The sequence below is a fragment of the Microtus pennsylvanicus genome, chromosome 5 (genome assembly GCF_037038515.1).
Source record: "Microtus pennsylvanicus isolate mMicPen1 chromosome 5, mMicPen1.hap1, whole genome shotgun sequence".
NCBI lineage: Eukaryota > Metazoa > Chordata > Mammalia > Rodentia > Cricetidae > Microtus > Microtus pennsylvanicus.
In genome coordinates, this window is record NC_134583.1 from 49027606 (window position 1) to 49040107 (window position 12502).

Genomic DNA, 12502 nt, shown 5'->3' on the forward strand with positions numbered 1-12502 from the left:
AAAAACACTTGCAAATCAAACTCAAGAACATATTAAAAAGATTATTCACATTGATCACGTAAACTTCATCCTTGAGATGTAGGAAGGTTTCAACATATCTAAATCAATAAATCTATCTTTTCACATAAATAAACTAAAGGACAGAAACCACACATTAGATGCAGAATAAGCCTTTGATAAATTTCAACTCCCTTTATGATAAGAGTATGAGACAATCTAAGGTTACAGGGAACACATCTCAACACATAGTAAAAACAATACACTACAATCCTACAGCCAACATCATGCTAAATGGAAAACTCAAATCATTCATATTAAAACCAGGGATAAGACATGGTGTCCATTCTCTTCTCTCCTGTTTAATATAGTGCTTGAAGTCTTATCCTGAGCAATAAAACGATTGAGAAAGAAAAAAGAGATATAAATAGGAATGGAAAAATCATACTATTCCTCTTTGATTTGATATGATTCTAATGACTTCAACAGTAATTCCTCTAACTGGGAAAGTAGCAGTGTACAAAATTAACATTAACATACAAAAATCAGTAACCTTCTTTATACAATGATAAAAAGCTTTATTTATGTAAACAAAAGGGGTTATGGGAATAATTGCCATTCACAATGACCTTAAAATCCCTTGAAATAATTCTATCTAAAGGAATAAATCTAAACAAAATGTTTATTACATTTTATGAATGGATATCAACTAAACTGTAAAATTCCCTTGATATTTCTGGGTTTTAAACATAATTATCAATTTTTCTCTTAGAACTCATTTTATTGTATCCCACAGATTTGGTTGTATTTGGGTTTTATTTAAAATCAGTTTTGTAAAATTTCAAATTTCTTTCTTGATTTCCTCAATCACATATTCATCATTAAAAAATGTGGTCTTCAATCTCTATGACTTAATGTGTTTTCTGTCATTGATTAACAGTTTTATTCTGTTTTGGTCAGAGAGAATAGAAGAAGTTCATTCAAGTTCCCTATATTTTTAATGACTTTATTTGTGTCTTATTGATTGTGTTAATGGACTCCTGAGAAGAGTGTGTATTCTAGTGTTTGGAGGGAAAGTTCTGTAGATATCTGTTAGGTTCATACGATCTATGATGCCGTTTAAATCAAATGCTTCTTTGATTGCATTTTGTTGGGATGATCTGTCTCATGGTAAGAATAGAATATTGAAGCCATCCTCTATTAATCTGTTAAGGATACTATATTTCCAAATATCTAGTATTGTTTATTTTGTGAAATTGGGTGCACTGATGTAAAATGTATATCTGTTAAAGAGTGATACAATCTTCTGATGGATTTTTTTTTAACAGCATAGGATACCATTCTGTGAAGACACAGGCTATAGAATAGAAAAAAAACTTTACCAGGTGTACATTTAGCTTACTGAACATCAAGAATATAGATAACACAATTAAAAGTAGGGCATGGAACTGAATAGAGAGTTCTCAAAAGATTAAATGCAAATGAATGATGAATAATTTTAAAATTATACAGCATACTTAGCCATTATGGAAATAAAAGTCAAAAGTACTTTGAGATTTCATCTTACCATAGTTAGAATGGCAAAGATTAAAAATAATGGTAACTAATGTTACCGTGGAAGTAAGGAAAAGGGACATTTATTCATTGCTGGTGGGAATATAAACTGCTTCAGTCACATTGAAATCAGTTTGGCGGTTTCTCACAAAGCTAGAAATATATGATCCAGCTATATCACTCTTCGGAATATGCTTTAATGACTCTATATCCTACTCCAGAGATACTTGTTCATGTAGTTCATTGCTACTTTATTCACAATCTCTAGAAAATGACATCAGCTGAGATGTCCATCAAATGAACAAGCATATGATGAAAACAAGGTACATTTACAAAATGAAGTACTATTCATCTGTTAATAGTGAAATTACTCACAATTATGTGGGTAGAATTATTTTGAGTGAGATAACCCAGACCTGGCAAAACAAATCTTGCATATTTTATATCATATGCAGATGTCTGATTTTAATCTTTAGATGTGTTTTTCAGTTGTATTACCTGATAAAGGCCAAAGTCAAGAAATTATTGAAATGGAATGGGGGCATTCAAATATGTTATAAATATAAGAAAAGCCAAACCAAACCACCACACAGATATAAACAGTGAAGATAGAGTAAAAATTAATGGAATAGAAATCGAAATATTACAAAGAATGATTAAATAAAATGGTTCCTAAAAACATAATAAAACAAACCTTTAGCCAAACTAACCAAAAATAAAGATAAAATTAGAGGAGAAAAGAGATACATAGCTACAGACACGAAGAATATCAAGATAATAATTAGGGAATAGTTTGAAAACTTAGCATTATAATAGAAAGAAAATCCTCAATGACATATTACCCACCAATATTAAACCAAAAGGATATAGAAATAATTTGGGAATATGTCTATGTATAACAATGAAACAGTAATAATAAAAAGATATGAGGATATGACTCAGATGGGAAGCACACTTTTTCTGCAAGCATGTGTACCCAAGTTTGATTCTGTACCATCCATATGAAATTCTAGGCAAGGCTGTGCATATCTGTAACCCCCGCATTGGGGAGTGGGGTTGGACAGATTCTGAGATCTTTCTTGTCAGCATGCATAGCTGAAATGTGAACTGCCAGTTCAGTTAGAGACCCTACCTCAAGGCAATCAACATAGAGAGCAGTAGAAGAAAACGTCTTATATTATGCTCAGTCTTCCATATGTATGTACATGGACATGTGAGCCTATATACTCACAGGAATACAACATACACACACATACACAAACACACACACACACACACACACACACACACACACACACACACACACACACACCACCCAACTGAAAAAAAACACAAGGTTCATATTGATTCAAACATGAATTTTAGCAGACCGTTGGAAAAATAACTGACAAAGTCAAACTTCCAAAAGTATTCTGCCAAATTCATTTATAGATGTTGTAGTTATATTCGTAACAAAACTGACAAAGTACAAACAAAAAGAAACTGACAGAACAATCTTTCTGATGAAGATGGATGCAAAGTTTTTCAATAAAATGCTTACAAATCCAATGTAACTACAGGTTGTGGAATATTTATTTTAATATGTGTTACATTTATTTATGCAATGGAACATTTGTTTAATGATGCAAAGATGTACTGCATTCTTTTATGCTGCATTTAACTCTGTGAAGCCTGTTTAAAGCACTCGAGTGCTCTTATAAAGAGCTGAACAGCCAATAGCTGGGCAGGAGAAAGGACAGGTAGGGTTGTCAGGAAGACAGAATAAATAGCAGGATAAATTTGGGAAGAAAAGACTGAGGAACAAGAAAGGGAGGAGGACATGAGGGGCCAGTCACACAGCTACACAGCAAGCCATGGAATAAGAAGTAATAAAAGCTATATATAATAGAAAAAGATAGACGGGCTAATTTAAATTAAGAAAAGCTAACTAGAAATAAACCAACCACAGACAAAAGATAGACGGGCTAATTTAAATTAAGAAAAGCTAACTAGAAATAAACCAACCTAAGGCCAGACATTCAGAACAAAGAACAAGCTTCCATGTGGTTTATTTGGGAGCTGGGTTGTGGGTCCCCAAAAGAGTCAAAGAGAAAAATATAACAACTATAACAAACATAAGAAAGATCATTCATAAGGGCCAAGTGGACTAATTTGAAGGATACACAAATGGTTCAACATAGGCAAATTAACAAACAATACATCGCATTAATAAACTCATGGACAAAAGAAATCACATAATAGTAGCAATTCAATATTCAACCTTTAAAACTACTTTTTAAAATAAAAGTCCTAAAGAAATTAGGGATCAAAGGAATACATGCTAATATAATAAATGCTACATAGGACAAAGTTATAGCCAAAACTGTACCAAGTGGGGAGTATTGTCACTGAAATCAGACATTAGAAGAGGTGCACTCTAGTCTTACTCATTGCTGTCTTTGAAATCCCAGCTTGTACCATTGTATAGTATAGAGAAATAGAATATAGATAGAGAAGGAAAAAGTAAAATTATCACTATTTACAGGCAATGTGATTAGACATGAGAGACAGCAAAAACAGAACCAATCTTTTAGAACTTGTAAGTACCTTCATCCAGGAGCAACACACAAAATTGAGTAACAGAAATCATATTTTATTCATTTGAATGTATTAATATTTTAAAATATTACTGTGGTTTTCCCAATTCCTTATAGAAACATGAAACATATGGACACAGAGGAAGATAAAATTAATGCAGGAGACTAGGAGAAGGGAGAATAGAGGAAGGGGAGAGGCTAGCAGGAAAAAAGAGAGAGGAAGGGGAAATTAAGGGAGGAAATGGTATTGGGTGAATCTGGTTGAAATGAAAGAAACCTCTAAAGTTTCATAAGCTTTATGAAACCTGTTGCTATGTATAATGAATAATACACCAATAGAAGGAAAAATCTTGCAAGAGTTCTAAATCTTTGCTATATACACCCAGGCATCACACAGCGTCAGTTTCCAGTGAGGTTTTGGTACTCAGTGAAGGCCACCCCAAGTGCTCTTTTCTAATAGATTGCCTTTTTAAGCTGTGGACGCCCTACCGAAGGACTATGCTTTCTGTCTCTGTTGTTATGTATTATGCAAACTGAAGTTTCTTGGATGAAGTGTGATTTGTTCTGAACCAAAAAAGAATAAAGATAGTGATCAAGCATTTGTAACCATTTATAGCCACAAGAAATTGTCTAGCTAGAAAAGGGGATTTTCAAAAAGAAGAAATGCAGAGAGGAACAAGGGAAATGGAGAATTTAAGTCAGAGTGTCAAATGGTCAGCAATAGTATTAAATTGTAACAGTAGACATTGGGGGTCAGACTGGAAAGAAAATTGAGGCCACATGGTAAACACAGTGAGGAAAGATGCTGAGGGGAAAACGTGATGTAGGAAAAGGGACGCTCTTCTGGGAACTAAGGATAGCATGTCATCACTGGGGACTGGGGCAAAGATGGGCTTCCCCTTCAGCAAAGTCACACTTATAGGAAGCAATCACAGTGATCACACTGTATGGTGCTTCTTTTTCTTCCCCAGGCATTTCCCTCTCATGGCACCTCAGTCCAAGAGACCTGAGAGACTCGGCAAATTTTCAGAATTTTAAAGTGAGAACAGCAGTATCATGTAAGAAGCAAACTATGCCTGTGGGAACCACGTTCATTCCAAGATACATTTTCACTATATTGAATTTAAATAATATTTCTAACATTATTCAATAATATTTAAATAAATTTAAATAATATTTCTAATATTATTCAGAAGAATCACAAAAAGTATGAAAAAAACTCTCCATGGTGTTGATGATGAAAAGCGTTTTTTTTTTTTTTATGGGCATCACATGGTACGATGCTGAGTACAACTCTGCTTGCATCTAGAAGCAAAGGTCTCAAGATGATGGTCTCCTGTGACCTCAGGACTCTCATTAAAAAGTCCATTGCGCTGAACCATATCAATAATAAATGAACACAGAACTGCCAATTATGGAGTTTAAATTCATAAGAGATTTAAGCAGACATCTAAAGGGGAAATACTTAAAACTTACCCCCGGATTATGATAGATAAAACCAAAGTCTTGTTAAAAGGCACCCCTATGTTGAGAGACTAAATTCTTCCTGGAGCTTACTTACTTCATCTATTTTTAAAGACTGGAAAGTGAGTCTTCTTCACCACCAGGTGTCAATTTCAGACCAGTTTTGCTCTTAAAGAATATCATTGTAATGATCAAGTGCTTGTGCGTTTTTATAGTTTGTTAGGAATTATCAAAGAAATTCTATGCACAGATGGCTGGAAGTTAACAATGCTATCCATCCTTTACTTTTGGTGGAGCAGAAAACCATGCATAGACAGAATTGATGATGTGAAATAAATAGGAGCATAAATCTCAAAGCAAAAAGGAGATGTATGTATAAAGAGGATTGGGTCTGATTAAAACAAACATGAGAGCAGATCCAGTGTTTCAGGTATACTTTCCTCAGTGGCTGTCAGGGTCATTGGTAAAAATGGAAATAATATCATATATTTGCACCTCCAGTAAGTACGCCTGGATAATATGAGGACATCAGAACCTACCATGGACATATATGGAAAACACTATAACCAGATCTATCAATTAAAGCTATCAGCTAAAGTCTCTGAGAAACTTTGTCAAGCTACATCTCACCTGGCATGGATTAGAAACTTTCCTAAAATGTGTGGTATGGAGCATGTGTGAGAGGGAGGGGGTGGGGGAGATATAGCATATTGATAATCTCTTCTAACAATTCTAAAATCCCTGTAGGAAGATAGTTTAGGGCTTGTGTGGGAATTGATACTATGGCAAATAATGATCTCTCCCAAATAAGAAATGATGATAGCGCTTTTTTCTTGGATGCTATATTACACAGTTGGTATTTTAAGAGGGGTCTGCTTGCTTTTATTGTCACACATTCATTTAATTAAACAAGCATTTATAAAGTGCAGGTTCTTAAGACTTCACCTTCAAGACATGATTTTTAAAATCTGTTGAGAGAGGCGACTATTTCAGTGCACATTTTAATACTTGCAAATGGATTAAATAATATAATTGGGAAGGAACTATAAGTAAGGCAAAAGGTGTATCAGATGTGGAGAATTTTCTTCAGACTATGGGGCTTTCATTTTTTCTACAGTAATTCAAAAAACAGTACTCAAAAACCACATTAATTGAACATTGGCTGAAAGTTGGTGCCCATGAAAGTTGAGACAAGCCTCTGTCTTGTTTAAGAATCAATCTTGGGGAAAAGTTCTCATCACCATAAAAGTTATAATAATCCAGAGGTGGAAAACAATAAAGATTAAGAACCAGAATGACTTAGCAGGACTTCTAAGAGTAAGTGATATTCAAATTGTCTTTTCAAGAAAACTGTTTTTTGTTTGTTTGTTTGTTTTTGCAAAAAGAGCAAACAGACATTTGTTTTAATTCAGAAAAAAATGTGTAAAGTAGAAAAGTCAAAAAAAATGTGCTACATTTTAGAAATAGTACATGTTACTGATGTAGCTGACAAGAAATGAAGATGGATTAGTAAGACCTCAAACTCATGCGAGAGATTGTGTGTTTGGGAGGAGGCTTTGTAGTCAGCGAGGCAAATAAATTGTTCTCTGTCCTCACAACCTCTTTCTATAAAGTACAATACAGATAGACATGCCACCTGTAGTACCTTTGGAAAATCAAACATCTCTCTAAGCTGTAGTTTCTTCATGATAACAAGGTCATTCCAGTAGTTGTTCTTAGAGCAGCATTGAGGACACATGAGCTGTTACCCGAAACATTAGGGACTGGAAGTTATTACCACAATCTCCCTTTTAAATAACAAGGATAAAAATCTCCCTTTTAGATAACAAGGATAAAAAGCAGCTATAGTTAAGACATAGCATGGGTACAGATATGACATTTAAAAATCCAGAAGGAGGTATGCCACAGGAGTGGGAAGTGGAGGTCCCTGTATTCATTCAGTGTGGTAGACGTGGGGGAATAGCAGATGACAAGGTTTCACATAGAGACTAAGATGTCAGTAGAGCTCTGTAATTATTAAAGGGACTTACCAGGATGAAAAATGCAAAAGAAAAAACTTTTATTCAATACCTCAAAGGATTGTGACACTAAAGATGTACCAGAAAAAGCTACAGTATATTTGTTTCTGAAACACGGTTCTGTTAGTCCAGGCTGGTCTTGGACTTACTAAGTATCCAAGACTGCCATTGAATTCTGATCTGCTCGTCTCCTCCCAAGTGCTAGGATTACAGACATGTGCCCCTAAAGTCCAGCTGAGAGCATTTTTATAAGAGAAGGAAGAGGACATCATATGGAGTAAACAGGAGTTCAATCAGTAAGAAAGGAAAAAAAAATTTTCCTTTAGAGGTAAATGGAATGGAAACTGGCAGAGAAAAAAGTATCTGTGGGTGAACTTGAACTCTAAGAGTCTGAGTGAAGGCTGCATGAGTAGTTCTATTGCTTGGTGTACTGGCTGTTCCTGTGCTACTGATGTTCTCTTTGCCAGGCCTCACATGTTGTATGCAGTTTGCCATTCTCCTCTGCATCTTAAAATGTTACCTCTTCAGAGATGATTTCCCTCACTGATTAAACAGCCATGTACTGCCACATAGAACTCCACATGCGTTTCTCATTTGACTTTAGGTGTCTGGAGCATCATGTGTGGTTAGTTAATATATATTGAATAAATTAATGATCACTATAGATACCTAAACATTCTGTACCTAAATCTTCTCTTTGTAAATCTAAAGGCCAACCTTAATATATGATTTGAGAGAATTTTATTAGATAGCACCTTATAACCCCAATACATTCATGACATATTTTTAGTGTGAAATATGAGCCCATTTTCTGTCTTGGCTGCTATTGTATTCTGTACTTAAATTCACAATGCAAATAGGAAAATAGCAAATCTTCAAATAAGAACATAATTTTGACTTTCATTATTTTAGTTTAATCTTTGTGAATCTTACTAGATAATATCTAGCTAGCATCTATCTCTAATTCTCCTTCATGCCTTCATTTTCTATCCAATTTTCTTACAGTTTTTCTTCACCTCTAATGGTAGCTGAGATTAAAATGCAAAATTCTGTAGAGAGTTTTTTTTGGCAATTTCCTGTTCTGTTTTCATCAGAGATTGCATGCTAAAGGAACAGACAACATAGAAATATGACCGTGGAAGGTTGGTTTGAGGAACTTCACTTGGTTCTTTCCATGCCTCCACTGCAAAGAGAAATGTTAAACTTCACCAGCTAGAAAAGGCACTGGGGGTTCTGCTAAGAATTCAAAAGTTTATCAGACCATAACAACAATTTACTACTCTAGAAAGAGACTGTGTCTTTAAGATCATGTTCACTCCATGTGAGTTCCCTTACATCATCTATGCATTGGACAAGAGCTTTGATACTCCAAGTGAGTTTATTGTATCATCTATGCATTTCATGAGAGCTTTGATGAGACCTTTACTTCCTTAAGCACTTAAATTATGCAATTCTTACAGGACTAATACACAGAGATTTTTTTATATGTGGCTTTTATTATTTTTTCATTTTTAATTACTATACTAAGATAGGAATCTGGAAACTACACATGCTGAGTTAATTTATTCATCTTACCTGATTATTGCTGCAAAAATCATTCCTAGAATTACTGGGTGGTGGAGAAGAAACAGTAGCAGGACCACACTGAAAAATGTGAAAGTTCCTTCAGAATTCTTTACCGATCTCTGTGTAATTTTTAAAAAAATTCTGTCGATTTGAAATGAAGTTATTCAGTTACTGTGTGAATTCCATTAATAGGTTAGTAAACAATGCTGAGGATGAAGGCATCATCTGAGGAGAAACATCACTTGAAAACTGTAACATATCAAAATCAAGCAATGGAGACATTTATATTCTCTGTTTTCTACAGTGCAGATCCTGAATAGAGAAAAGAGTGTTAAGGAATGCTTTGTGAGTAGATTTCAAGAAGACACCCGGGGCCACTCTGTGAGTTTCCTGCAGAATCTGATACTAAAGTCATTTCCCTCAACTATTAGGCTCCTGGCTTGACTTCAGGTAGGTACACATTTGTGCCTACACGTATACACTCATTTCCTTATTTATTTATCTGTGCGTGTGCTTGAATGTGTATGTGTGGAAACACATGCCATGTTACATGTGTGGGGGTCAGTATTCTCCTTCCAACATGTGGGTACCTGAGATTGTGCTCATGCCATCAGACTTAGCTACAAGCACATTTAGTTCCTAATTTATTTCACTGTCCTTACCTTTCCTTTCACAGGTTATCCCATGCAATTGTTTTATAGTAACTCTGGTAGTCTGGATTAAATAATGGATGGCATCAGTACAGAAGCACCTCACAATCGTCTCAGAGTCTTGACCTCAAGCACATAATCGTCTCTTGAGCAAGATCACTGTCACCTGGAGAATGGGCAATCACACCACACTGACCATGTTCCTCCTGTGGGGATTTTCCAGTTTCCCAGAGCTGCAGCATCTACTCTTCGCTGTGATTCTCCTCTCCCATGTGACCATCCTCCTAGCAAATGCATCCATCATGGTGGCCATCAAACTCAGTCAAAACCTTCATACTCCCATGTACTTTTTCCTCTTTGCGTTGTCCTTTTCAGAAACCTGCACCACTATGGTGATCCTACCCCGAATGTTAGTGGACTTGCTGTCAGAGAGTAAGGCCATTTCTCTCCTGGAGTGTGCCACACAGATGTTTTTCTTCTTTGGACTGGCTGCCAACAACTGCTTCATCATGGCTGCCATGTCCTATGACCGTTACACTGCCATCCACAGCCCACTGCATTATCATATCCTTATGACCCAAAAGGTCTGTGTTCAGCTTGTGATGGCTTCTTGTGTGGTCGGGTTCCTCTGTTCTCTTGGTATCACCTTCACCATATTCAACTTGTCTTTCTGTGACTCCAACAATATACAGCACTTTTTCTGTGACATTTCACCGTTGGTTCATCTTGCCTGCAATTATACTGTTCATCATTCGATGATTATTTTTTTGATTTCTGCATTCGTGCTCATGGGCAGCTTTGTTTTAATCATGACTTCCTATATCTTCATAGTGTCCCTAGTTGTAAAAATGCCTTCTGCACAGGGGAGGTATAAGGCCTTCTCAACGTGCTCCTCCCACCTCACAGTTGTGTCTATGCACTATGGATTTGCTTGTTTTGTCTACTTGATACCCAAGAACAGTGACTCCTTCAGTGAAGACATGCTGATGGCTGTCACATATACAGTACTGACACCTCTGTTCAACCCCATTGTTTATAGCCTAAGAAACAAAGAAATGCAGACAGCCTTGAGGAAAGTATGCTACACAGTGTTAACAATATTTTGCCTTGCCTGGCAAGTAAAAAGGCCCTGAACATTTAAGAACAGCTATGAACAATGACAACAAAAGTGGAGAATTGTGTGTTTCCATTAAAAAGACATTATTTAATGTACAAAGCAATTATAATATTATATAACTGCCTGAATGTCCTGGTCTCACCAATACTCTAAAGCAATTATATCATGGTTTTCAGGCATTTATGTAAACATGTATACATTCAGTAGACATATCAGAATTCTTTGGAACTCTGTTTTTATGACCATGGCTGCTTTGGTGGAAAAGAATTGTTATATTAGTGAGAAAAGATAAAAGAAAAGAAATTAGGCAGAAACAAGAAAAAACAAAAAAAATTAGGGATGTAGGTAGAGAAACAGAAGAGGAAGAGTTGGGGAGGGAAGAGGACAGTGAGTAGAAAAATAGAAGTATGATTGATTGACAAAAGAGAAAGTACAAACACTTCAAGACTGATCTGAAAATGAGATATGGTCACAATATTGAAAAATTGAAAGTCAACTTGAGAGGATGATTTGTTTTTATTAAAAAACAAGAGTTTAGGTACCAAAGACCATTCCAGTATTAGGAACCCCAGGTAAGATACTACTCACTGCCTGCTAATACTCTTTAGAGCCTGATAACTCAGTAGTATTCTCTTTCCTCTGTTGGGGAAATCTTTCTGTAAGATGTGTCTTTGCTGTTCCTCAGTTTTCTAAAGCACCTTCTGATTGGTCTAATAAAGAACTGAAGGACCAATAGTTATGCAGGAACAAGATAGGTGGGGCTTATGGGCAGAGATGAGAACTCTGGAAAAGAACTATAGGCAGGGGATTCATCAGCCCTGCACAGAGGAAGTCAGACATATGGTACTGAGGAGAGGTAATGAGCTACATGGCAGAATGTAGATTACTATAAATGGGCTAATTTAACTTTTAAGAGCTAGTTGGGAACAATCTAAGTGAAACCCTGGCTTTCATAATGAATAAAAATTTGTTCCATGTTATTATTTGGAAGCTGGTTGTCCAATTTGGTGCTCAACGAGCGGCATGTATATCCAAATACAGAGTCTGAAATGGCTAAGAAAAGTTATGGGTGAGGAACCAGATGTGGCTTCTTAGAAGTACAGTCTTTCTGACAAGTTTGTGATTGTAGGTATGAGGCTAGACCCTCATGAAAAGGCAAGCAATAGCTATAGCCCAGAACCAGTGGGGCAGCCTGCTGAATGAATCCAAGGGGGCAGAGCCACTTGCTAGTTTCATGTGCTAAGTAAAGTCACAGTAGGTACCTGCACATGCACAGAGGGGCAAAAGGAACATTTTTCAGGACCCATTGTGCACAGATGTTACAGTGCCTCTGGCAGGCTTGTAAGTGCTTACTCTGTTGGACCACTCTTTCCTGTTGGGTTGCTTGTGGTAGATGGCATGGCCTTTAAGGCTTTTCATGTGGTCAGAGAAATACTGTACATTCACAGAAAGCCAGGTCCAGACTGACCAAACTCTGAACAGGTACAGTATGCTTGGAAATATGCTTAGGTTCTGAAGAAAAGAAAATGGGTAGAGATATTCATAGAAAAATGGTTTTAA

The 12502-nt window shown here is 36.0% G+C and overlaps 1 protein-coding gene across 1 annotated transcript; it reads left to right on the forward strand.

Annotated features, from left to right (window-relative positions):
* The first annotated feature begins 9998 nt into the window (after nucleotides 1-9998).
* On the forward strand, nucleotides 9999-10958 carry LOC142850891 (olfactory receptor 10T2-like). Its single transcript, XM_075974793.1, has one exon. The coding sequence runs from the start codon at nucleotides 9999-10001 to the stop codon at nucleotides 10956-10958; it is 960 nt and encodes a 319-aa protein (XP_075830908.1).
* The last annotated feature ends 1544 nt before the right edge of the window (nucleotides 10959-12502 follow it).